This window comes from Eulemur rufifrons, chromosome 8 (assembly GCF_041146395.1).
Source record: "Eulemur rufifrons isolate Redbay chromosome 8, OSU_ERuf_1, whole genome shotgun sequence".
Taxonomy (NCBI): Eukaryota; Metazoa; Chordata; class Mammalia; order Primates; family Lemuridae; genus Eulemur; species Eulemur rufifrons.
The window spans coordinates 103591843-103615594 of NC_090990.1; the positions used below are offsets into that span (position 1 = coordinate 103591843).

Consider the following 23752-nt stretch of genomic DNA (forward strand, 5'->3'; position numbering starts at 1 on the left):
AAATTCAGGTTTAGAACCACTCCAGGGGTGGCTAACACTCCAACTGACCTAACTCACACCACAGCTTGGGACTTTCTAATGAACACACAATACTTGTAAGAAGTTTTCTGACAGTGCTAGAAATTTAGTAGTGATTTGGACAATAAACATTTAAATGCTTAGGCCAGGCGTGATGGCTTATGCCTGTAATCCTTGCATTTCAGGAGGCCAGGAGTTCAAGACCAGCCTGGCCAACATAGTGAGACTATATCTCTACAAAAAACAGAAAAATTAGCCAGTCGTGGTGGCATACACCTGAAGTCCCAGCTACTCAGGAAGCTGAGGCAGAAGTATCACTTGAGCCCAGGCAGGAGTTTTGAGGTTGCAGTGAGCTATGACACCACCACTGCACTCAAGCCTGGGCAAAAGAGCAAGACTCTCAAAAAACAAAACATGTTTGCATTACTTAGTATTCCTTATATGAAAGGTAAGGATAGACGGCTGGATTGAGACTCAGTTCCAGGTTAAGCCTTATACAGATCAGCTCTACTAGATGCTACATTTGTGGTTTTTTTGTTCTGGGGCATGGTCTGATGCTGTTGCCCCGGCTGAAGTGCAGTGGCATAATCATAGCTCAGAGAAGCCTTGAACTCTTGGGCTTAAGTGATCCTGCTGCCTCAGTCTTCCCAGTAGCTAGGACTACAGATGCACACCACCACACTCAGCTAACTTATTTTCTGTAGGGATGGGGTCTCACTATGTTACCCAGGCTGGTCTTGAACTCCCAGCCTCAAGAGATCCTCCCACCTCAGTCTCCCAAAGTGCTGGGATTACAGGTGTGAGCCACCACATCCAGCCTACATTTCTATTTTTGAAATGGTGTTATAATGAAAATCATTTAGCCAACATTAACCAGATCTGTGTTCTTTTAGAACCGAGTGCAGTGGGGTAAAATGCTGAAGGAAAATTTTAAACAGAAAAGCCAGTTGGCCGGGCGCGGTGGCTCACACCTGTAATCCTAGCACTCTGGGAGGCCGAGGCGGGTGGATCATTTGAGTTCAGGAGTTCGAGACCAGCCTGAGCAAGAACAAGACCCCGTCTCTACTAAAAATAGAAGGAAATTATATGGACAGCTAAAAATATATAAAGAAAAAATTAGCCGGGCATGGTGGCGCATGCCTGTAGTCCCAGCTACTCGGGAGGCTGAGGCAGAAGGATCGCTTGAGCCCAGGAGTTTGAGGTTGCTGTGAGCTAGGCTGATGCCACGGCACTCTAGCCCAGGCAACAGAGTGAGACTCTGTCTCAAAAAAAAAAAAAAAAAAAGCCAGTTAGTTATGTTACCACAAAAAGATTTAAGTCTCACTTCTACATGAAGCTGCCTCTCTAGTGGAGCCCCAGATGAGGACACTAGTGGGTCTTCTGTATTGTCATGAAGAGAATTCTTTCTGGATTTGCAACAAGAGCCTAAGAATTCTCTGACCAGGAAGGGAGATGGCACATGGCAATACTTGGCAGTTTTGCTCTAGGTGTGACCCAGTCAGAATAAAACCACTCAGCAAGCATTTTGAAGGATTTATTTAATGTACAAAAGAAAAGACTACCTTTGAACCAGCCAAGTTCAAAGTTAAGAGGAGGAGTTTTAACTTTAGTTCCGGAGAATGTATCTGTATTTCATTCAAAGCCACTAAAAAAGGAAAAGAGAATAATAAAATTGGGAAGCGTAAAGGGATCAATTCCTAAAAACAGCTCTACCCTCCAGCCAAAACCCCTTTCACTCAGACAATTGTTCTGGTTGAGCCTTCCAGAAAAGCCCAGCTTGGTGCAAGCCAAGGGACCTCCCAACTCTTCTACCACCTATATTTTCCTACTGTAATTTTAAATCACCTGATCATGTGGGCAATATCCCAGTTGGTCTCTGCAGACAGTGGTCCCTCTATTTCAACACCTTTTTCGGTTACAGTGGCAATTTGAAACTGAAAGAAAGCACAGCTTTCTATGATTATGCCCACCCTTAAATGAAGCAAGTCCCTAGAGCTTGGTCAAGGGTCAAGTAGAGGTCTTCCCCGATCTGAAAATGGGAGACACAGAGAACCAATCTGTTCTTCAAAGCACAGAGCCCCAGGGATTTCAAGTATCCAGAGCCTGCAAATTAAGTCCCTGGCATTTTTATTATTCACAGCCCTCACCCGGTTGTAAGAACGGGCATCTCGATAGTACAACACTCGCATGCAGCGTTCTACTAGCTCGCGGGCCTCAGTCTGGCTCAGCACTGGCTGCTTCTCCAGAACTTCTCGCAGCAGAGGCTAGGGAGATTGAGGGAAAAACCATGGGAGATATCAGGGGCTGAATAACAGGCTAGTTGTCTCCAATCTACAAAGTAACAAAGGCATAAATGAGTCAAAAGATAGCATTCTACCTATTGCCTCACCAGAATGAACTCTACTTACTTAGCTAAGACCCACTTGAAGGGGAAGTTCTAGAATGTTCTCTCTTTGCACATGTCTGACTCCCATACATGCCACCTTGTCACTGGAATCTAAATGTCAACACTGACAGCCTCAAGACTATAAAGAAAACCATTTGCCCAGCAGTAGGGATCCCAGCCTGTCCCTCATGACAGAGGTCCAGGGGAAGAACAAGCAGACAACCACTAAACCCATTTCCTTTTGTCTCCCCTCTCCCACCTCTAGACTCACTACTTACCTGAGCCAAGTATGCACCGTAACCAGTGGCCAGCGAAGGGGCTTCATAGGCTACACCAAGCATGTCCACATAACCGAGGAAGCTAACAGGATACAATGGATCAAAGAACTCATTTCACCTTAGATTTCTTATCTTAGCTAAAGAAGGGGACCATGGGTCTGAGTTAGCGGTATTCACTTGGGGAGAAGAGATAAAAGAAACACTACACAGGCACTAGGTTGGGTAGTCAAGGAAGTAAGTTATTTGTATTCAACCTCTCTCCATCAGCATAGCCTCCAATGACCATGGTGTTCCACAGAGGATTCATCTTGGAGCGGCGGCTGTACATGGCCCTCGTCAGCCATGAATGAATAGCTTTAGGACTATAACTGTGTCCATCTCCCAACAGCTCCTCATCAATCCTTAAAAGGAATTGGTTGTGAGAAAAGGGTGAGAAAGCAAGTCAGGCTCTCCTCCCATCCCCCAAAAAAGTTACCATAATCTTCCCCATTTTACACTCCCTAAAACCGAAAACTATTTATTGCCAACACACTCACATCTTACACCCTCAACAATCCTCCCAGTCGGCTGCTGCCTCAAGTACCCCCGTATCATCTAAGGGAACAAAAAAGAGCGGACGCCCCTCCCCACTTGGGATCTACTTTCTATTCTCTAGATAACTTACACCATCTGGCCGAGAACTTGCTTCAAATACTGGAAATCAGCGTAGTCTCCGGAAGCACCCAGCATGGTACTGTTGTTGACTCGCATAATGCGAGAGATGTTGCGGAAACGAGCCAAGGAGCCGTAGGAGCCCAGCATGTCTGCGGCAATCACCACTCCGCCCTCGAACTTAACGCCGAGGACCGAGGTCCCGGTCACCATGGGGTTCCTGGAGGGAGAAGATGGGGCAGGCGCAGGGGAAGGGTGTGCGCCCTCTTTCCGCGTATTGGTTTCTGCTTCTGATTTTCTATAGCTCCTTCCAATTATCCCGCATTCTGCAGGACTCCGCGCCCCGAGCTCCCCTGCAGTTCGCGCGTCCCCAGGGTCCCCGCTTTGCTTCCCCCGGCTTTTTCGTAACCGGCCGGCAGCACCAGGCCCCTCGATCCCTCCCCCTACGCAGGCTAAGGCGCCAGAACTTACTGGGTCCGCGTGATCGGACCCCCGTAGAGCGAGGACACCGGATCTATGCAGGAACTGGGAGTGGACGGGATGCGGTAAAACTGTCCCGGGACCGGACCCCCGGCCCAAAGTCCAGACCGCGACTCCAAAAACGCTTCCATCTTAGTCACGGTAACAGAAGAAATGAAAGTGCTTACGCCAACGGAAGCGGAAGTGATTCTGCAGTGCCACAGTTTTCTTCTTCCTGCAAGCAAGTGCCGGCAGCCATGTTGATGAGGTCATAGCCTAACAGTATCGTCCTGGGTGTTCGCCAACACTTGTTTTTTTCCCAGAAGATAAACAGTTTACATGTTCAGCTCTGTCTCCTCTGTTCCTCTGACGTCCACCTCCAGAGTTCACGGAACTGCGTAACTCCAAGTTCTAGAATGGGTGGAGGAAATTTCATGCTCAACCTCCATACCCTTCCCAGGCCAGTGAACCCTTTTTGTTATAAAAACTGCAAGGAGATTTTGGCCTAGTGTTAGATCCGGTTCCCCTTGGCCCCAGGAACAGAGAGGCAGAGTCACTGAGGCTGCAAAAAGGCAAAGGAGTTTATTAACTAGCCCCGGGCCAGGGTCCAAATTCCAGAGCACCAACGCAGTGGCCTCTCCAGGAACTAGGACCCCGCCCTGGGGTAAAGATTAGGCTTTTATACTTTTTTTGTATGCTAGTTTTCACACGACACGTTATTCTGCACATAACACGTTAGTCTGCACATGACATACCAGTCTGTACACGACACACTAGTCTGCACACGACACACTAGTCTGCACTTTATCCCCCTTCAGTTTATTTGTTCCTTTTGTTTAGAAGTGGCTGATCGTGTTGGCTTTAGGTTTGTTGACTCTAAGTTTCGGACTTTTTGCACTGGCGCCAGTTGTAGTTAACATCATCCAGGGGAAGAGGAGGGTCTCCGACGCGGGAGGGGGAGCTGTTGTTGCATACCTTTTAGTTTTTGGTTACAAGCGATACTGGGAACACACGCCCTGCACAAGCTATTCATGCGCTGATCATGTCTTGCTCTTTTTATTTACTTAGTTGGTTGGAGGGCACCTGGATTCTCCAGTCCTTTATCAGAAAGCAACTTGTAGTTACCTCCCCGGGGCTTTGTTTTCCTTTACTTTAGTGAAGCCTGCCATGGCTCCACTTACGCTAAGCACCAAGCCAGCAAGCCATATATATACAGAAGCAGAACTAGGCTTCTCACATCCAGGAAGCCTAGCCTATCATGGAGTTACCTTTGTTCTTATCTCTGTTTTTCATTCTGATTAACTATATTTATTAAACAACTAAAAGCAAGCATAGTCACAGAAGTGAATAGCATCAGTTAGAATCAAAGAGAGCACACATTTTCCTACTATCAATTCCTGTTCTTCACTAGGTCTAGTTGCTCACCACACAAAGATACAATTATTGAGACAAGGAGGACTGCCAAGAGAGAAAGGGATTTTTTTTTTTAATACGAAAAACATCTTGTAGGGAAAACCTGCCTCAAATCTGCTCTCCTAATGGAGAATATGGGCTTTTTAAGAAGGGGCTGCGTGCATTGGGACCTGTTAGTGAGGGATGGTGAGTCAGGAAGTCTGCCCAGGGGCTTTCAGAATCTCCGTCAGCTCCTTTGTCTTCCAGAAATTCTGTCATTTCTGGGAGACAACTCAGAAAGGTCATCGAGCCTTACTGGACTGAGAATGTAAAACATGAGAAGGAGAGGTTTATAAAAAACATATAAGGATCATTGAAATTTGTTCATAGAGCCGATTACAACTAACTCCAAGCAGAGACTGGCAATTAGAAGGGCAGTTCTGACATGCTTTCTGCCAGGCGTAAGCTCCAGAGTCACTGTCCTTTAGTCAGGGTAGATTCGAGTCAAGTTTTATACCTTTAGGCAAAGGTTACTAAGGCTTGAGCAAGAGAGTATAAGGAAAGCAAAGTTTAGGCTATTATACATATTTGCAAACACAGCAAAATATTAGTAAATTGAGTCCAGCAGTAAATTAAATAACAATCCATCAGGACAGGCGGGGAGGGCGAGGAGGGGGCGTAGTGGCTCAGGCCTGTAATTCTAACACTGTGGGAGGCCAAGGTGGGCGGATCACTTGAGCTCTGGAGTTTGAGACCAGCCTGAGCAAGAGTGAGACCCCCGTCTCTACTAAAAAAATAGAAAGAAATTAGCTGGACAACTAAAAATATATAGAAAAAATTAGCCGGGCATGGTGGCGCATACCTGTAGTCCCAGCTAATCAGGAGGCTGAGGCAGAAGGATTGCTTGAGCCCAGGAGTTTGAGGGTGCTGTGAGCTAGGCTGATGCCATGGCACTCTAGCCCCGGCAACAGAGTGAGATTCTGTCTCAAAAAAAAAAAAAAAAAAAATCCACTAGGACCAAGTAGGGTTTATCTCAGGACTTTAAGGTTAATTCACCATTAGAAAATTTATCAGGCCAGGTGTGGTGGCTCATTCCTGTAATCCCAGCACTTTGGGAGGCCGAAGCAGGAGGATCACTTGAAACCAGGAGCTAGAAGCCAGCCTGGGCAACATAGTGAGACTCTGTTTCTACAAGAAACTTTTTTTAAACCATTAGCTCAGTTTGGTGGCATACTGTAGTCCCAATACCTGGGAGACTGAGGCAGAAGGATAGCTTGAGCCCAGGAGTTTGAGGCTGTAGTGAGCTATGATCCTGCCACTGCATTCCAGCCTAGGTGACAGAGTGAGACGCTGTCTCAAAAAAAAAAAAAAAAAAAAAGGAAATTTATCAATGTAATTCACCAGATTAAAAAGAGAAGAGAATATATAATTATTTCAGTGGAAGAAGAGATAGAATTTGATAACATTTAACAGCCATTCATGAAAAGAATGTAAAAAATTTTAATAGAGGGAGATTTCTTTAACCTGATAAGGATTGTCCACCAGAATCCTACAAGAAACGTTAGTTAGTGATAGGCCAGGTGCAGTGGCTCATGACTGTAATCCCAGCACTTTGGGAGGTGGAGGTGAGACCATCACTTGAGACTAGACATTCAAGACCAGCCTGGGCCGGGCGCGGTGGCTCACGCCTGTAATCCTAGCACTCTGGGAGGCCGAGGTGGGTGGATTGCTCGAGGTCAGGAGTTCGAGACCAGCCTGAGCAAGAGCGAGACCCCATCTCTACTAAAAATAGAAAGAAATTATCTGGCCAACTAAAAATCTATATAGAAAAAATTAGCCAGGCATGGTGGCGCATGCCTGTAGTCCCAGCTACTCGGGAGGCTGAGGCAGTAGGATCGCTTAAGCCCAGGAGTTTGAGGTTGCTGTGAGCTAGGCTGACGCCACGGCACTCACTCTAGCCTGGGCAACAAAGTGAGACTCTGTCTCAAAGAAAAAGAAAAAAAAAGAAAAAAGAATAAAGTTATTATGAAAACTAAATACTTTAATTCAGCCTAGGATAAAATTCAAGAAAGTAAACCATAAATCTATACAAACTGATATAATGAGAGAGCTGCAACAAAACATATATAGACAAAAGTTTTTTTCAGTATGTAAATCTTTGGGTTCATTACTTTTTTGTCATAAGTTAAAGATAAAAATACCGTTTTCCCCACATCCCTGCCAGCAACAGGTATAATATTAATAGTTCTTTTCCAATTTTTGCCTGTCTGACAAGGTGAATGTGATTATTTCATTGTGACTTTACTTTGCATTTCTTGGACTACATGTGAATTTGATCATCTTTTCATATTTTTGGCAGAGAATTTTCTCCTTTGTGTATTGTCTATTCATATTATTAATATTTGTCCATTCTATTGGATTGCATGTCTTCTCCTTATAAATTTATAAAAGCTTTTTGAATATTATAGATATTAATTCTTTGTCTTCTTTTAGGATCATATTATCCAATTAAAAAGAATACCAGGGCACAGTGGAGTAGGTCTGTACTACCAGCTACTCAGGAGGCTGAGGTGGGAGGATCACTTGAGCATAGGAGTTAAGACCAGCCTGGACAATAAAGCGAGACCCCATCTCTAAAAAAAAAAAAAAACCACACAACTAAAAATAAACAAAAAAAGAATAACAAATTATATTGGGATTCCAATTGGGATTACATAAAATGTATGTATTAATTTTAGGAGAATTAATAATTTATAATATTAAATAAATTCCTTAAATATGGTTCAAACTATAAAGAAAATGATTGATAAATTTGATAATATTGCATTTTTAAAAAAGTTTTTGGGCCGGGCGTGGTGGCTCACGCCTGTAATCCTAGCACTCTGGGAGGCCGAGGTGGGTGGATTGCTCGAGGTCAGGAGTTCGAGACCAGCCTGAGCAAGAGTGAGACCCCGTCTCTACTAAAAATAGAAAGAAATTATATGGACAGCTAAAAAATATATATAGAAAAAAATAGCCGGGCATGGTGGTGCATGCCTGTAGTCCCAGCTACTCGGGAGGCTGAGGCAGTAGGATCGCTTAAGCCCAGGAGTTTGAGGTTGCTGTGAGCTAAGCTGACGCCATGGCACTCACTCTAGCCCGGGCAACAGAGCGAGACTCTGTCTCAAAAAAAAAAAAAAAAATTTTTGAATCAAAATATTAAAAAGTAAAATTACTAGTGACAGAGAAACAAATATTCCATACAAAGACTAGAATTCAGAACACTTTTGAATTAGTAAGAAAATATAACTAATCCTTAGAAAATGAGCAAATAACATAAATAACAGTGTTTAGAAAAAAATTCAAATGATCAATACAAGTATAAAAAATGCTCACTTCACCAATAAACAGAAAAATGCAAATTAAAACATTAAGACACTATTTTTTCATGAATAAAATTATTAAAAATGAAAACATTTGGTAATATCAACTTCGGGAGAAGATACAGGGAAATGTACTTTTCTAGACTGCTGATGGGAGGGTAAGTGGAGGCGGCCACTGGGAAAACCACTTGACAGCATCGAATAAAATTGAAAAGTATGCACGCTAAATGATCCAGGAAGCCTATAACCTCAAGACACTGACATGGACATATTAGGAAACAGATTCAAGAATGCTCATCAGAGCATTGTTTATAACAGCCAAAAACTGGAAACAGTCTAAATGCTTATCAAAGGGAGAATGGATAGGTAATATGCAGTATATTATTACAAAGGAAAGGAAAGAACCTAACATATCGAACACACTGTTGAGTGAAAAGGGCAAACCGCAGAATGATATATATGATATGGTACCATTAGTGTTAATTTAAACACACAAAACAACACTAAGAGAGTGTGTGTGTGTGTGTGTGTGTGTGTGTAAAATGGGCTCGTGGTGGCGGTTGAAAGTGAGTTTTATATAGTCTTACTTATAATGATACTTTGGGGGGAAAAAAATCCAAGGACCTTCAGAAACATTTTCCAGCAATTAAAAAAAAATCAACAAAATCTGCCAACTGAAATGGAATTAAAGCAGGAAGTATGGCTTTCCTGGGGAATAGGGGAGTAACTTGGTCCCTGGAGAGGGAAATGGGGAGATGAGAGAGGTTACAATGGAATTTTAGCTTTACTATAATTTTGTTTTTAAGAGATGAGGTCTTGCTATGTTGCCCAGGCTGGAGTGCAGTGGCTACTCACAGATGCCATCATGGCTCACCACAGCCTCAAACTCCTGGGCTTGGCTGGGCTCAGTGGCTAATGCCTGTGATCCTAGAACTCTGGGAGGCCGAGGCCAGAGGATCGCTTGAGGTCGGAAGTTCCAGACCAGCCTGAGCACAAGTGAGACCCAGTCTCTATTAAAAATAGAAAAAATTAGCTGGGCGTGGTGGCGTGGGCCTGTAGTCCCACCTACTCAGGAGGCTGAGGCAGGAGGATCACTTGAGCCCAGGAGTTTGAAGTTGCTGTGAGGTAGGCTGACTCCGCAGCACTCTAGCCCGGGGTGACAGACCCCCAAGACTGTCTCAATTAAAATAAAAAAAAAATCTCAGAGGAAGCAGAGATCATGGAGGGCATAGGGGGAAACTTCAGCCTCCTCCTTTCATGTTTGGAACAAGCCTTTTACAAATCCTACTTCGGAGAACTTGTCTCTGCAGCCACATTAGTTTTTTTTTTTTTTTATTCCTTACACTTTGCATTCTCACTAGGATAATTTGTGATCTAATCGCCAGATTTATTTTAATGACTGTCCTTTGCTTCTAAGTCACTCTCCTTTTGGGATCCTTGGCCTTGAGACAGTACTCTCTTTATGGACTTTATGAAATAATCTGCTTGGACCCAAAAATTAGTTTTAGAAAGTATATAAAAATACCTATTTATTGTTAGAAAAATACATATACAAAGTAAAAATTATCCAATTTCAGTCTTTTTCCAGGAAGTAACCTTCATTTACATTTTGTTGTGGCTTTCCAGACTGTTTTTATCCATATGCAAACAGAGTTGTTTATTTTTTAAAATGGAATTGTGTTATGCAAAGTTTGGTAGCCTAGCCTGCTTTTTGCACTCAAATAAATACCTTTGCTCTTTTTCCAAGCGAGCCTGTATACTCTACTCCACTTGTTATAATTGCTTCATAGTATTCCACAGCACAGAGGCATTATAAACTATTTAACCACTTTCTTGTTAATGAAAAGTTTTCACTATTACAAAATAATGCTGCAGTGGACAGTTTTGTATCTTTATGTACCTGTCTGAGTAGCTCTATGAAACAGAATCCCACAAAGGTTGAATTTTCAGTCCAAAAGTATGACATTTCACATTTTAAAAGTTACTAATAGCGGCCGGGCGCGGTGGCTCACGCCTGTAATCCTAGCACTCTGGGAGGCCGAGGTGGGCGGATCGTTTGAGCTCAGGAGTTCGAGACCAGCCTGAGCAAGAGCGAGACCCCATCTCTACTAAAAATAGAAAGAAATTATATGGACAGCTAAAAATATATATAGAAAAAATTAGCCGGGCATGGTGGTGCATGCCTGTAGTCCCAGCTACTCGGGAGGCTGAGACAGGAGGATCCCTTGAGCCCAGGAGTCTGAGGTTGCTGTGAGCTAGGCTGACGCCACGGCACTCACTCTAGCCTGGGCAACAGAGTGAGACTCTGTCTCAAAAAAAAAAAAAAAAAAAAAAAAGTTACTAATAGCATTGCCCTCCAACAAGGGCATTTCAATGCATATGCCATTAAGAATGCATGAATATCCTTCTCTCACGCCTCTCCAACACGGGATATTATCAACCTTTCTAACTTGTGACAAACTAACAGGACAAAAACTTTTTGCTGGCTTGAACTGGCATGTGAATCCTGGTTGTGCACATCTCTCCCCAATTCCATTTTGTGATGTCAGATTGTTAGCATGAAATCAGTCATGGTGGGAGTATCATACCACAGAAATTGGCAAATACTACAAATTAAACACACATACACACACATAGAATAAGGAAGGAACTATGAGTAGAAATTACTGTTCTTTTTTTTTTTTTCCCCTTTTTTTGAGACAGGGTCTGGCTCTGTTGCCCAGGCTAGAGTGCAGTGGCGTCACCAAAGCTCACTGCAACTTCAAACTCCTGGGCTCAAGCAATTCTACAGGCGCGTGCCACTGCACTTGGCTAATTTTTCTATTTTTTGTAGAGACGGGGTCTCGCTATGTTGCTCAGGCTGGTCTTGAACTCCTGGCCTCAAGCGATCCTCCTGCCTCGGCCACTCAAGGTATTAGGTATAAGCCACTGTGCCTGGCACACTTTTTTTTTTTTTCCTTGAAGTGAAAATGCAGCTTCTGTTTCAATAACTGATGCAAAGGATGAGTTTTATTCTAAATTATTTTTTTTTAATTTTCCAAGATTCTAAGTAGGCATAAGCATGTAAGACACAGGATTTTTTGGCAAAGGCCACCTCCACCCTGCCATTGCTCTGTTAGCATCCGCAGCCACTTTGTCAGATCCACATCATTTCTGTGCATCCTGCCTTGTCTACCAAGTAAAAAGCTCAGCACATTTTTAGAGGCCAGGTTTTCAGTGTTTGTTTGCCTTCCTCCTGAAGTGCAGGTGCCCTGAGCCTGATTTTAGAGTGTTCTTGTCTGTCACTAGTCGGCTCCACACAGCTGCAGGAAGACAGCACAACCAAGAAAGCCTGGGACTGAGTTCTTTTGTAGCTTTCACTGTGTGATTGGGGTCAAAACTGCTGATCACTGCAGATCATTGCTCCACCCCTCCTGGTTCAGCGGTGGTTTTAAAGATCACAGTCTGCATTCCCAGTGTGGGTGAACAGAAGCCACGTCTCCAGCAGCAGCAAAACACGATGGTAGGTCCCCATCGGTTCTCTTTTTTCTTTTAAACCAGCTCTTATCATTTTTTAATTAAATTTTCTATTTTGAGATAATTATAGATTCCTATGCAGTTTTAAGAAATAATACAGAAAGTTCCAGTGTACCCTTTACAGAGTTTCCTCCAAAAGTAACATCTTGCAAAACTGTGGTACATCATCCCAACCGGGACGTTGACATTGATACAGTGGAGACACAGAACAGAGCTAGGCATGGTGGTACGTGCCTGTAACCCCAGCTACTTGGGAGGCTGAGTGGGAGGATCACTTGAGCCCGGGAGTTCGAGTCCAGCCTGGGCAACAGAGCAAGACCCCATCTTTATAAATAAATAAATAAAATAAAAGATACAGAACATTTCTGTCACCCCAGGGATCCCTCATGTTGCTCTTCTATAATCACACTCATTTCCTTACTTCCCACACATGCCCTTAACTCCTGGCAACCACTATCTGTTCTCTATTTCTGTGATTTTTAGCATTTCAGGAATGTTCTATAGATCTGCAGTTCCCAACTGGTACCAGTCCATGGCTTGTTAGGGACCGGGCCGCAGAGCTCCACCACCCTCCATGCCTGTTCGTGGAAAAATTGTCTTCCATGAAAGTTAGGAAGGGTGGGGGCCGCACAGCAGGAGGTGAGAGGCGGGCCACTGAGGGAAGCTTCGTCTGTATTTACAGCCGCTCTCCGTCACTTGTATCATCGCCTGAGCTGCCCAGACCCCCAAAAAATTGCCTTTCATGAAACTGGTCCCTGGTGCCAAAAAGGTTGGGGACCTCTGCAGATGGGCCCATACAGTATGGAAGCTTCTGTGATTGGCTTTTTTTTTACTCAGCATGATTCTCTGAAGATTTATCCAGGTTGTTACATGTATCAATAACTCATTTCTTTTTACTGCTGAGTAATACACCGTGGTGTGGATTACCACAGTTAATTAAATCATTCACACACTGAAGAGCACCTGGGGTTTTTTCTTTCCAGTGTTTGGCTACTACAAATGAAACTGGTATAAACATTTCTGTACAGGGTTTTATGTGTACCAGTCTCATTTTCCCAACCGATCCTGAGGCTGTAACTGGTATTTACGACTTTTCTCTTTTAACTTCTCATTCCTTTGCTTAATAATAGCTAACAATTATAGAGTGTTTATTACATGCCAGACCCGGTTCTAAGTTCTTTACAAGTATTACTCACTTAATTATCTAAATTACCATTTGAGATATAAATTATTATCGTCCGCATTTTACAGATGTGCAAACTAAAGTAGAGAGAAATACACAGCCAGTATGTGTTAGCAATCAGATTTGAACCAGGTAGTCTGGTATGAGAGCTCAGCCTCTTAACTACTATGTTATACAGCCAGGACTGAAGACGGTCGAGGTTCTTTCCCTGTGGAGTAACTTAAACCGTCACTCCTGGAGGATCTGAACTCTTAGTTATCTCACTTCGGCTGCATTCGTCTTCTGTTAACTTTAACCATTGGACATGGTGGTACAAGATATTCCTGGGGTTCCTCTTCCCTGCCCCTGTTGTATAAGAGCAACCCTATTTCCTGTAAATCATCAAGATGTCAGGATCAATCACCCCAGCTAACATCTTATCCCCCTTTTCTTCCAGTTCACTCAACGGTCTAAAGAGCCCACAGTAACTGGGCAACTGTCTCAGGTTTCAGTTCAGTGGAAACATTGGCGTGGCCTTTTGTGGAAGCAAATCTCCTTGGGATACCAAACCTCTAAACCAGCAGAGCCCATAGTCACAAGACTACAAGCAAAACTGTGTGAATGGGTCATCAGGTTTAACAGTGGGTGGCCCCACTCCCATTTCTACCTCTCTGTCCCTGGGCCCGTCATGTATTCTGGCTGAGAGAGAAATGACACAGTAGAATGGCTGCCACTTCAGGGCATAAACTGCATTCTGTGGCCAGCACTCCACCCTCACAAGGTTTTCTCATAACCGAGTCTTCTATTAAACATAAGGCTGGTTGCTGCTGAGGGATGAGGGATGGGATGACTCCTTGATTCCCATGGGCCTCCGCGGGGTGGGTAAGAGCATGGACTCTGAGCCAGACTGTCTGGGTTTAAATACAGGCCTCCCCACTCACTTCCCACTGTTGCCTTTAGGCAATTTACGAAGCATCTCTGTGACTCAGTTTCCTTATCTGAAAAACGGGGATAATAATAGTATTAACATATGATTGCTGTGAATATAAGAGGAGGTAATACTTGCAGAGCACTTCACAGGCTAGGCATCGTTACCAGTCTTTCGCTGTGCAGTGAGGCCCTGGGGCGGAAGCCACATGGTGTGGGGCACTACGATCGTGCATGAGCCATCCAGGATGCCCACAGGTGGTGGTGCTGGTGGCAGAAGTCTGGGAGCAGAGAAAGCAAATCCAAATCCAAACGTATGAAATTGCCTTCTAGGAAGAGTACAGTTCTGCTCCCTCCGTGCTGGAAGAGAGCTAATGTAAGCAACTCTTCACCAGGTGGTAGCTCCTGTGTGCCAAGCGGTCCTGCAGCAATAGCTCCAGCTGGGTCTGACTTGGAAAGGAAGGTCCGTGCTGTGAAGGCCACGTGCAGCCTCTGCTCCTTCCACCATGACCTTTTTCTTCACGGACTGTCTGGGGAGGAAACAGAATGGCATCCACGGCGCAGGTTCGTTCCCCTCACCCCAGTCATCAGGAGCAGCCTCCAGGGAGATGCCTGAGGGTGAGCGGCCACACTAGACACAGATATTCTGTGAGGTCCATTCGCAGGCCTTTTTCCCAACCCCCTTTCCCCAGCCCTCAGATGTTGTCTCTCCAAGTCTGTCCACACAGCAAAAGCACTGGCCACGTGCAGGAATCAGTGTAGATCCCCAGACTGTGTCTCCACCAAGGCAACACAGCCAATGCAAGGACATGTTCTACTTGAAGTGTTGCCCATTGAAGGATTTTCCTTCCCCACTAACTTCTAAGGCCATCTTTCAGAAAGGCTTTATTATTTTTTAAATAAAGAGGCATTTATTAGTCATCCACAAATTAGTAAAAAGACCACTCAATTTCTAGATTTGAAAGTGCATATCCTAATTATAAAATTCTATGTTTTAAAACTTCTGTTTTCATGTCTTATAACCTTTTTCATTGTGGTCAAAACACGTAACATTAAATTTACCATCTTAACCATTTTAAGTGTACACCTCAGTAGTCTTCACATTGTTGTGCAACAGATCTCTAGAAATTTCTCAAAGGGCTTTATTGCGGCAATAACAATAACGCTTAGTGCAGCTAGGTTCCGGGTGCTTTTCTAAGATCTTTACATATACTGTCATTTAATTTTCAAAAACAACCTATGAGGGTAGATATTTTCATCTCCCTTTAGAGATGAGGAAATTGAGAGACAGAGAGATTAAATAAATTGCCCAAATTCACACAGCCGCTGGGGGAACATGCAGTAAGTTGTGGAACCAGAATTCAAACAAACACAGTCTGGTTCTAAAATGTTTTTTCTAGAGTGTTGTTTCTTTTCTATGTCTTTCTTGTCTACGTCTTCTCAGAGCAGCTTCGCTCTGAGGGATATTCTCAGGCCTGTCCCCCTTCGACTTGAGGGTGAGGAGCTCCGGGCTTGGCCCTTGGGCTGGCTAGATCAGGTAACCCCCAGTTCACAAGGAGGCGTGAGTCGTAAGGCCACCTGCTGTCCCATGATCCTGTGCTTGATTTCTGTTGGGACCCTGAAGCTCACAAGAAGCTGTTTATCAGGAGAAGAACTGTCACTTGCTGAAGTGGGCTGGGCCTCAATCCCCTTTGGGCCACCCTGAGGACTCTCCTTCTGGGTCTTGGCTGCCACAGCCTCATGGATCACCCCCGTTTGCCAAGCACCGTTGGAGTCGCTAAATCATAAGGCCCCAGTGGCAGCTGTGGTTGCAGCCAGAGAGCATTTCCTTGTCCTAGATCCCACTCAAAGGACACTGCCTCTATCCTCAGATTGCATGTACTGCCCTGGCCCCAGCAGCAGCGCTGGACCCCGGGAGCTTCTGCGGCGTTGGTATCCACCCACACACCTGCCCACCGGCATCCACCAAAGCCCTCTCCCCACCGTGCCTACTTCTTTGTGTCGGAATTGTTGGTAGGCACACCTGGCCGTGCCCAAGACCAAGTCATGTGGTTGCTCCTGGCTGCAAGGAGGCCTGGGAAGGTGAGTATCTGGCCTTTTGCCTCCCACCAAATACAGAAAGGGCTGTACATGCTGGCCATCCCTCCACATGAAGAAAGGCACAGACAGTCTGTCTCAAGGGGCCGCACTGAAGGTTATGTGACAATACACTATAGTGTAGAGGTTACAGGCACAGAGCCTGAAGCTGGCTGCCTGGATTCAAATCCCGGGGTCTGCTACTCACTAGGTGTGTGACTTCAAGGGCGTTTCTTCCCCTCCCCCCCCCCCCCCGCTTTTTTTTTTGATACAGAGTCTCGCTCTGTTGCCCAGGCTAGAGTGCCATGTCGTCAGCCTGGGTCACAGCAACCTCAAACTCCTGGGTTCAAGCCATCCTCCTGCCTCAGCCTCCCGAGTAGCTGGGACTACAGACATGCGCCACCATGCCCAGCTAATTTTTTCCATATACATTTTTAGTTGTCCAGCTATCTATTTTTAGTAGAGACGGGGTCTCGTTCTTGCTCAGGGTGGTCTCAAACACCTGAGCTCAAACAATCCACCCGCCTCGGCTTCCCAGAGTGCTAGGATTACAGGTGTGAGCCATCGCGCCCGGCCTCCCTTTCTACCTTATAGCTTCCTTATCTGTAAATTGGGCATAATGAGAGTACTCACTTTATAGGGTTGTTGTAAACCCTGTATAAGTAGGGCGGACATGTAAAGAGCTCAAAGTACCTGGCACATAGAAAGTGTCATATGATGTGGGGGGGGGTATTTCATTTCTCTTTCTTGGTCCCTAAATGCTTAGAACAGTACCAGGGACATATAAAGTATTTAATAAATGATAGCTGTTGCTGTTATTTTTATTATTATAGGTTTAGTATCCCTTATCCAAAATGCTTAGGACCAGAAGAGTTTCAGATTTTGGATTTGTTTTAGATTTTGGAATATTTGCATATATATGATGAGTTATCTTGGTGATGGGACCCAAGTCTAAATACAAAATTCATTTATTCATTTATGTTTCACATACATGTTATATACATAGGCTGAAGGTAATTTTGTACAATATTTTAAGTAGTTTTCTGCCTGAAACAAAGTTTTGACTAGGTTTTGACTGTGACCCATCACATAAGGTCAGGTGTGGAATTTTCCACTTGTGGTGACGCTTTTGCACTCAAAAAGTTTCAGGTTTTGGAGCACTTCAGATTTAAGGTTTTTGGATTAGGGATGCTCAACCTGTACCTATTTCTTGCCTAATTATTCAGGTTTTACTACAAGACTGCATCCTAGAAGTGGAATTCCTAGGTAAAACAGTATGCACAGTTTAACTTTTGTTAGGTATTGACACATTGCCTTTGTTAGTAAGGCACCAATTGACAGTCTCATCAGTCCTAAACGAGTCTGCCCTTTTCCTAATATTCTCACCAATACTAGATTTCAACCTTTAAAATTTTGCCCATCTAATAGGCAATAATATTATAGTATTCTTTCACCATTTCAATTTTTTAATTATGCATGTGTTTCAAGCTTCATATAAAATGTAATGTATATATAATTGATATATAATAAATAAAAATTGTTCTCTATGATCCTTAATCTTGAGAGGTAACCACTGTTAGTTACGTTTGGTATGATAAAGGAAACTTTATCTCTACAAATCCTTTTTCTATGAATATATATATAAATAGATAAATAAATTTAATTAATCAAAACTATACCGTTTAGTTAATTAATTTTATATAGCTTGTATTAAAATACAATCATACTGTTTTTCTACTTTCCCCTGCTCAGCCATATTTCTTGGACTTCCTTCCATGTTAGTATGTAGACAACTATACATTATGGTTGCTTGGTGTTTCATATTATGGGTGTTCCATAATATATTTCACCCTTCCCTTATTGTTTTCAACTTTTCACTATTTTCACAATGGTGCAGTGAACATCCTATTCATATACTTGTATACTTATCTATTTCCATAAAGTACATCATTAAAAATAGATTCCCGGCCGGGCGCGGTGGCTCACGCCTGTAATCCTAGCACTCTGAGAGGCTGAGGTGGGCGGATCGTTTGAGCTCAGGAGTTCGAGACCAGCCTGAGCAAGAGCGAGACCCCATCTCTACTAAAAATAGAAAGAAATTATATGGACAGCTAAAAAAAATATATATATAGAAAAAATTAGCCGGGCATGGTGGTGCATGCCTGTAGTCCCAGCTACTCGGGAGGCTGAGACAGGAGGATCGCTTGAGCCTAGGAGTTTGAGGTTGCTGTGAGCTAGGCTGACGCCACGGCACTCATTGTAGCCTGGGCAACAGAGTGAGACTCTGTCTCAAAAAAAAAAAGAAATAGATTTCCATTTAAAATATTGCTAGGTGTTGCTAAGTTGCCTTCTAAAAATTTTATAGTCTTGCCAATAGAATACAAGAATGCCCCTTTTCCCACACTCCTTCCAATCCTGAATATTATCAATCTTTTTATTTTTGAAAATTATATCTTACTGTTGTTTTGACAAGCATTTCTCTAATTGCTACTGAGATGGGGTACCTTTTCTTATGCTTATTAGTCATTTCTACTGGATTTTCCTATCCTTGGAATATTTTTCTTTCAGTAGTTTATCTTGTTTCAGTTGATTTGTTGAAGATTGTTGTGTATTAGGAATAGTCATTATTTTTCAGTTTAAGTCTTTTAAAACTTTGGTTTCTGAGCAGCCTTTTGAAAGACTGAGAAAGGAAATCTGAGGCCTTTATATCCCACATGGCACTTTCAGCATTTCCAGACAGGGCTGTGACCTTGGGGAGATCCCAGGGGAAACCAGCCCCATAGGCATGGTATATGGAAGACTGAGCAGGGTGGGCAGTGAGGCTCCTTCCCAGGCCCCCTCTTTATTCCACGTAGAACTCAGGACCAGTTTCCCAAAGTCTCCGATGTCAGTCTTCCTGGGACACTGGGAGTAGGATGCCCTACCTCCTTCCCAGGCAGCATCTAGGTGCTGAGGTGAGAAAGCAGAGGGCCTGGGCTCCCCAGAGGGAAGGATTTGTTTCTGCCTGTCCTGAGCCTTAGTAGAGAAACTGTGACTCAGGGATATGACTCCAGGGACCAAAGGTCCTTCCCAGCCCCAGTTGGAAAGCCTTTTATCTTCCTTTGGATATTTTATTTAAAGTATTGTAACATGTCTAAAATGGAAGCTTTATTAAGGGGGTTGATGGCTTAATTTGGGCCATTAACCAAGACTGATGTAATTCTGTCTTCTTGAGGCTCTTAAATGAGAGGATGCTAGCCAAGTGGGCCCCTGTGAGTGTGGGGATTATTGCATAAAAGCCATTTTATTGCTCTTGTCTCAGCTCTTCTGGAGCCAGGCTTGGCACAGGAGGACGGCTGAAGAGGGGGTTGGTGATGGCAAATGTCACCTGTGTCCCTGTAACCAAAACTGCTACCTCTTCTAGACTGCATAATTGGTTTTCAAACCCACTTCACCTTTTCTTCTTGTACACTATGTGTGTAACAAGACACATAATTTCTGTTCTAGTCCCTTCTTTCTCCTTTTTTTTTTTTTTTTTTTTTTGAGATAGGGTCTCGCCCTATCACCTGGGCTAGAGTGCAGTGGCAGCATCATAGCTCGCTGCAGCATCCAATTCCCGGGCTCCAGCAATTCTCCTGCCTCGGCCTCTCAAGTAGCTGGGACTACAGGGGTGCACCACCACACCCAGCTAATTTTTGTACTTTTATAGAGACACGGTCTCATTCTTGCTCAGGCTGGTCTCAAACTCCTGGCCTCAAGTGATCTTCCAGCCAATGTGCTAGGATTCCAGGAGTGAGCCACCGCAGCCACTGGCTTCTTTTTCCATTTTTTTAAAAAAGCAGGACATTTCACTGTGTTGCCCAGGCTGGACTCAAGCTCCTGGGCTCAAGGGATCCTCCCCCCCTCAGCCTCCTTAGTAGCTGGGACTACAGGTGTGAGCCACCTTGTGAGCCTTCTTTTAACAGAAAATCAGTCTTTAGTGTACCTCCCTTTCTTGCCTATAGGTTAAAGATACTTAAGAGATTTATCAAAAGAGACAATAAAGGCCAGGTACGGATTGCTTGAGGTCAGGAGTTAGAGACCAACTTGAGCAAGAGCAAGACCCCGTCTCTACTAAAAATAGGAAAATTAGCCAGGCACCATGGTGTGCGCCTATAGTCCCAGCTATTTGGGAGGCTGAGGCAGGAGGATTGCTTAAGTCCAGGAGTTTGAGGTTGCTGTGAGCTAAGCTGATGCCACGGCACTCTACTCAGGGCAACGGAGTGAGACTCTGTCTCACAAAAAAAAAAAAAAAAAAAAGACGATAGAAAAGTATGGTGGACCCTCTTTAGATCTTGATTCAAATAAACTGTAAAATAAAAACTTATGGGACAATAAGGGAGGTTTGAACTCTGAATATTTTGCAAGTAAAGACATTAATTTGTTTAGGTGTGATTATGGTATTGTGGCTTAAAATTTTCTTATCTTAAAGAGATATATACTGAAACATTACTATGATGTTTTAAAAAATTCAGGGTGGAGGGAGGCTGGAAGGTATATTTGAAAGAAAATGGATTATAAGCTGATTTTTATTGAAGGTGGATGATGTACCTGGGGATTCATTATACTATTCTCTCTACTTTTACATATATTCAAATTTTCCACTAACAGAAAGTGAGAGAGAGAGATATCTCACTTTCTCTTTATTCTTTTCTTCTCTCTCCTTAAGAGATAGAGGTAAATTAGTGCAGAAGATAACGGTTGCTTTTTATTTTTTTTCTTTTCTTTTTAAATAGTTAATAATACTATTATTAACAATAAATCATTCAACTTTTCAGTCTTTATGATGTTTTTGTTTTAAAGATTAAGTTTATTTCAAAAGTCCTCATGTAAACCAATCAGACATAATAAAGCTTTTTATACTGAACTTCTCGAATAAATCTTTGTAATAGCTATCGTAAGGCTGGTGGCGGGCACCCCTCCCCTCCCTAATGGAAAAAGAAGCAGCCCCTCCTACTCCTCCATACCTGCCCTAAAGCTGAAACAAAGAAATTCCTCACTCTTCCCGCCGAAACCTTCCCTCCAGAAAAACTCCCATCCCCCACCCCTAAAAAACGTATATAAGCCCACCCAGACTTCTGGGCGGGGTGGCTTCTCTGGTTCCACTCGTGGGACCATGAGGTTCGCCCAGGCCCCTCTCTTGGGACCCATTGCCCCCACCCGGGAGTACCCGAATGAAGCTGTTACGGCAAGTATTACAGCGAGTGGTCCCGAGGACAAACCGAGCGGTGGCACACGGAGAGTCGAGGAATCAACGTTTATTCGCCGGCGGACTCAGAGGGGTCTCGCCACCAAATTCTGAGCCCTGTCTACCCAATTTTTCCCATTTTTATTAAGTTGGGGTGATCCAAGGGGAGGGGGTCTCAGGTGACTAATGCCCGCCAGGTAATAAGTTTAGTGTCTGCACCAGGCAATAGGATTAGTGTTATGCTGATGTGCCAAATGTTAGGTTAGTGATATGTTAATGTACCAGGTGTTAGGTTAGTAATATGCTAATGTGGGTCCTCCGTGAGGGGTGGGGGTCTCAGGTGGCTGCTGTGCCAAGTAATAGATGGGAGTTTTCCTTATCAAGCCTCTTTACTTACCCCTTTCAACTCTGCTGGTCTTTCTTTCTCTGGCGCTGGCCAATCCAAAAAACCTTACATTAGTGTCGAGACCTGGGAGGGGCGTTTGGCTGCACTGGCCCGCTCTGGGGCTTTGGCTGCACCACCCCCTCTGCGAACTCTCGCATTCCGGACCGGGACCTCCGCTGACTGCCTTCAGTCCCTGATTGACTACCTCGGCCTGGGTGAGTCACCCCGTGTTATCCCAACCCGGATCCCCTAGGAGCCTCCGTTCCCTCCGGGAAGCTGTTCCCTGTCCGTTATACCATGGGTCCACGTCGGAGGCTCCCCCGTTCCAGGGGCTGAGGCTATTCGGGGATGCCTGAATTCCTCTCCCCCCTTTCCATGCCGGCACACTAGTCTCGGGCAGAGACATCTCCCCAGACTTTTGCTGCCTCCGTAGCCAGGAAGCTGTTCCTGGCTGTTTCCCCATCCGGGTTGAGGTGACATAGGTGACCGAAATTCCAAAATTCCCCACGAGACACCCCTGGGGTGTCTGCTGGCCAATCTGAAGACCCTGGATTTAGACATCCAGCCCAAGCGCCTCATTCTTTACTGCAACACTGCCTGGCCTATGTATAAATTGGACAATGGATCCCAATGGCCTGAAAATGGGACTTTCAGTTTCAATATTCTGCAAGATCTTGATAATTTTTGTCACAGGAACAGTAAATGGTCAGAGATCCCATATGTCCAAGCCTTTTTCTGTTTGCGCTCCTGTCATTCTCTCTGTCTGACCTGCCACCCCGCATAGGTCCTCTTTGTGCACGGTCCTCCACCGCCCTCCGCCTCTTCTCCCTCTAACTCTCCACCAGGCGTCTCCTCAGATGCCCCTTCTGCTTTCTCCGATCCACCTGACTTGCTCAGCTCTCCCCCCACTCAACCTCCACCATATCCGGATGCACCCCATCACCCTTCCGCGCCACCCGGCCGCTCGCCGCCGACGTCTCCCATCAGCCATCACACTCACTCTCGGGTAAACCCCTCCGATCAGTCTCTCCTCTGTCCCTTATGGGAGGTGGCGGGCGCTGAGGGTGTCTTATGGGTGCATGTTCCCTTCTCCCTTTCTGACCTTTCTCAGATTGAAAAGTGCCTAGGTTCATTTTCTAATGACCCTACAGCCTACACCAAAGAGTTCTGCTACTTAACACAGGAAAGGCAGGAAACGGCGGGACTACATGTTGCAGTGTGTCCTTGCCGGCCTCCAGGCCACCGCCCACTGTGCTGTAAATTGTGATAAACCCAGGGAAATCTCTCAAAGGGCAGACGAAAACCCTGCGGCCTTTCTCAGCTGCCTTACAGATGCCCTTATCCAATATACCCGCCTAGATCCTACCTCCCCCTCGGGGACTACTGTCCTTACAACTCACTTTATTACTCAGTCCTCCCTTGACATCAGAAAGAAACCCCAAAAGGCAGAGGAGGGCCCTCAGACCCCTATCCGAGACCTGGTGAATATGGCATTTAAAATCTTTAATTCCTGAGACGAACAGGCAGAGGCCCAAAAGGAGGCCTGTGTCCGCCAAAAGGCACATCTGCAGGCCCAAGCCTTGGTTGCAGCCCTGAGGCCGGCGGGACCCGAGAAGCCATCGACCTCATCTAAGGCGACCAGCCGCACTCCACCAGGCACCTGCTTTAAGTGCGGTAAGGAAGACCACTGGGCCAAGTGGTGCCCGTAGCCACGTCGACCCACCAAGCCTTGCCCAGCATGTGGTCAAGAGGGACACTGGAAAAGTGACTGCCCCTTGGGACAGAAGTTCGGAGGGTCAGTCCTTCCATCCCTAAACCTGCCAATGGCAGCTTTGGATCTGGCTGCTGAAGACTGAAGAGGCCTCGACTCGGCGACCCCGATAACCCTCGCTGAGCCCAGGGTAGCAATCAAGGTAGCGGGTAAGGCAGTGTCC

The 23752-nt window shown here is 44.8% G+C and overlaps 1 protein-coding gene across 1 annotated transcript; it reads right to left on the bottom strand.

The window, feature by feature from the left end:
* Positions 1–1538: 1538 nt before the first annotated feature.
* Positions 1539–3962, bottom strand: PSMB4 (proteasome 20S subunit beta 4). The gene is made up of 7 exons (XM_069478790.1): positions 3805–3962; positions 3347–3553; positions 2937–3083; positions 2683–2764; positions 2166–2282; positions 1864–1952; positions 1539–1663 (listed from the first exon to the last, which is right to left on the bottom strand). Exons 1-7 carry the CDS (start codon positions 3942–3944, stop codon positions 1651–1653), a joined length of 795 nt encoding a protein of 264 aa, XP_069334891.1. The 5' UTR covers positions 3945–3962; the 3' UTR covers positions 1539–1650.
* Positions 3963–23752: the final 19790 nt, after the last annotated feature.

Excerpts from the sequence above, each read along its gene's own strand:
- PSMB4 (XM_069478790.1), bottom strand. The coding sequence starts at position 3,944 with ATGGAAGCGTTTTTGGAGTCGCGGTCTGGACTTTGGGCCGGGGGTCCG. Across the intron at positions 3,084-3,346 it reads CAAGTTCTCGGCCAGATGGT|GATTGATGAGGAGCTGTTGG; the intron begins GTAAGTTATCTA and ends ATTCCTTTTAAG. Across the intron at positions 1,953-2,165 it reads ATGCCCGTTCTTACAACCGG|TTTCAAATTGCCACTGTAAC; the intron begins GTGAGGGCTGTG and ends GCTTTCTTTCAG.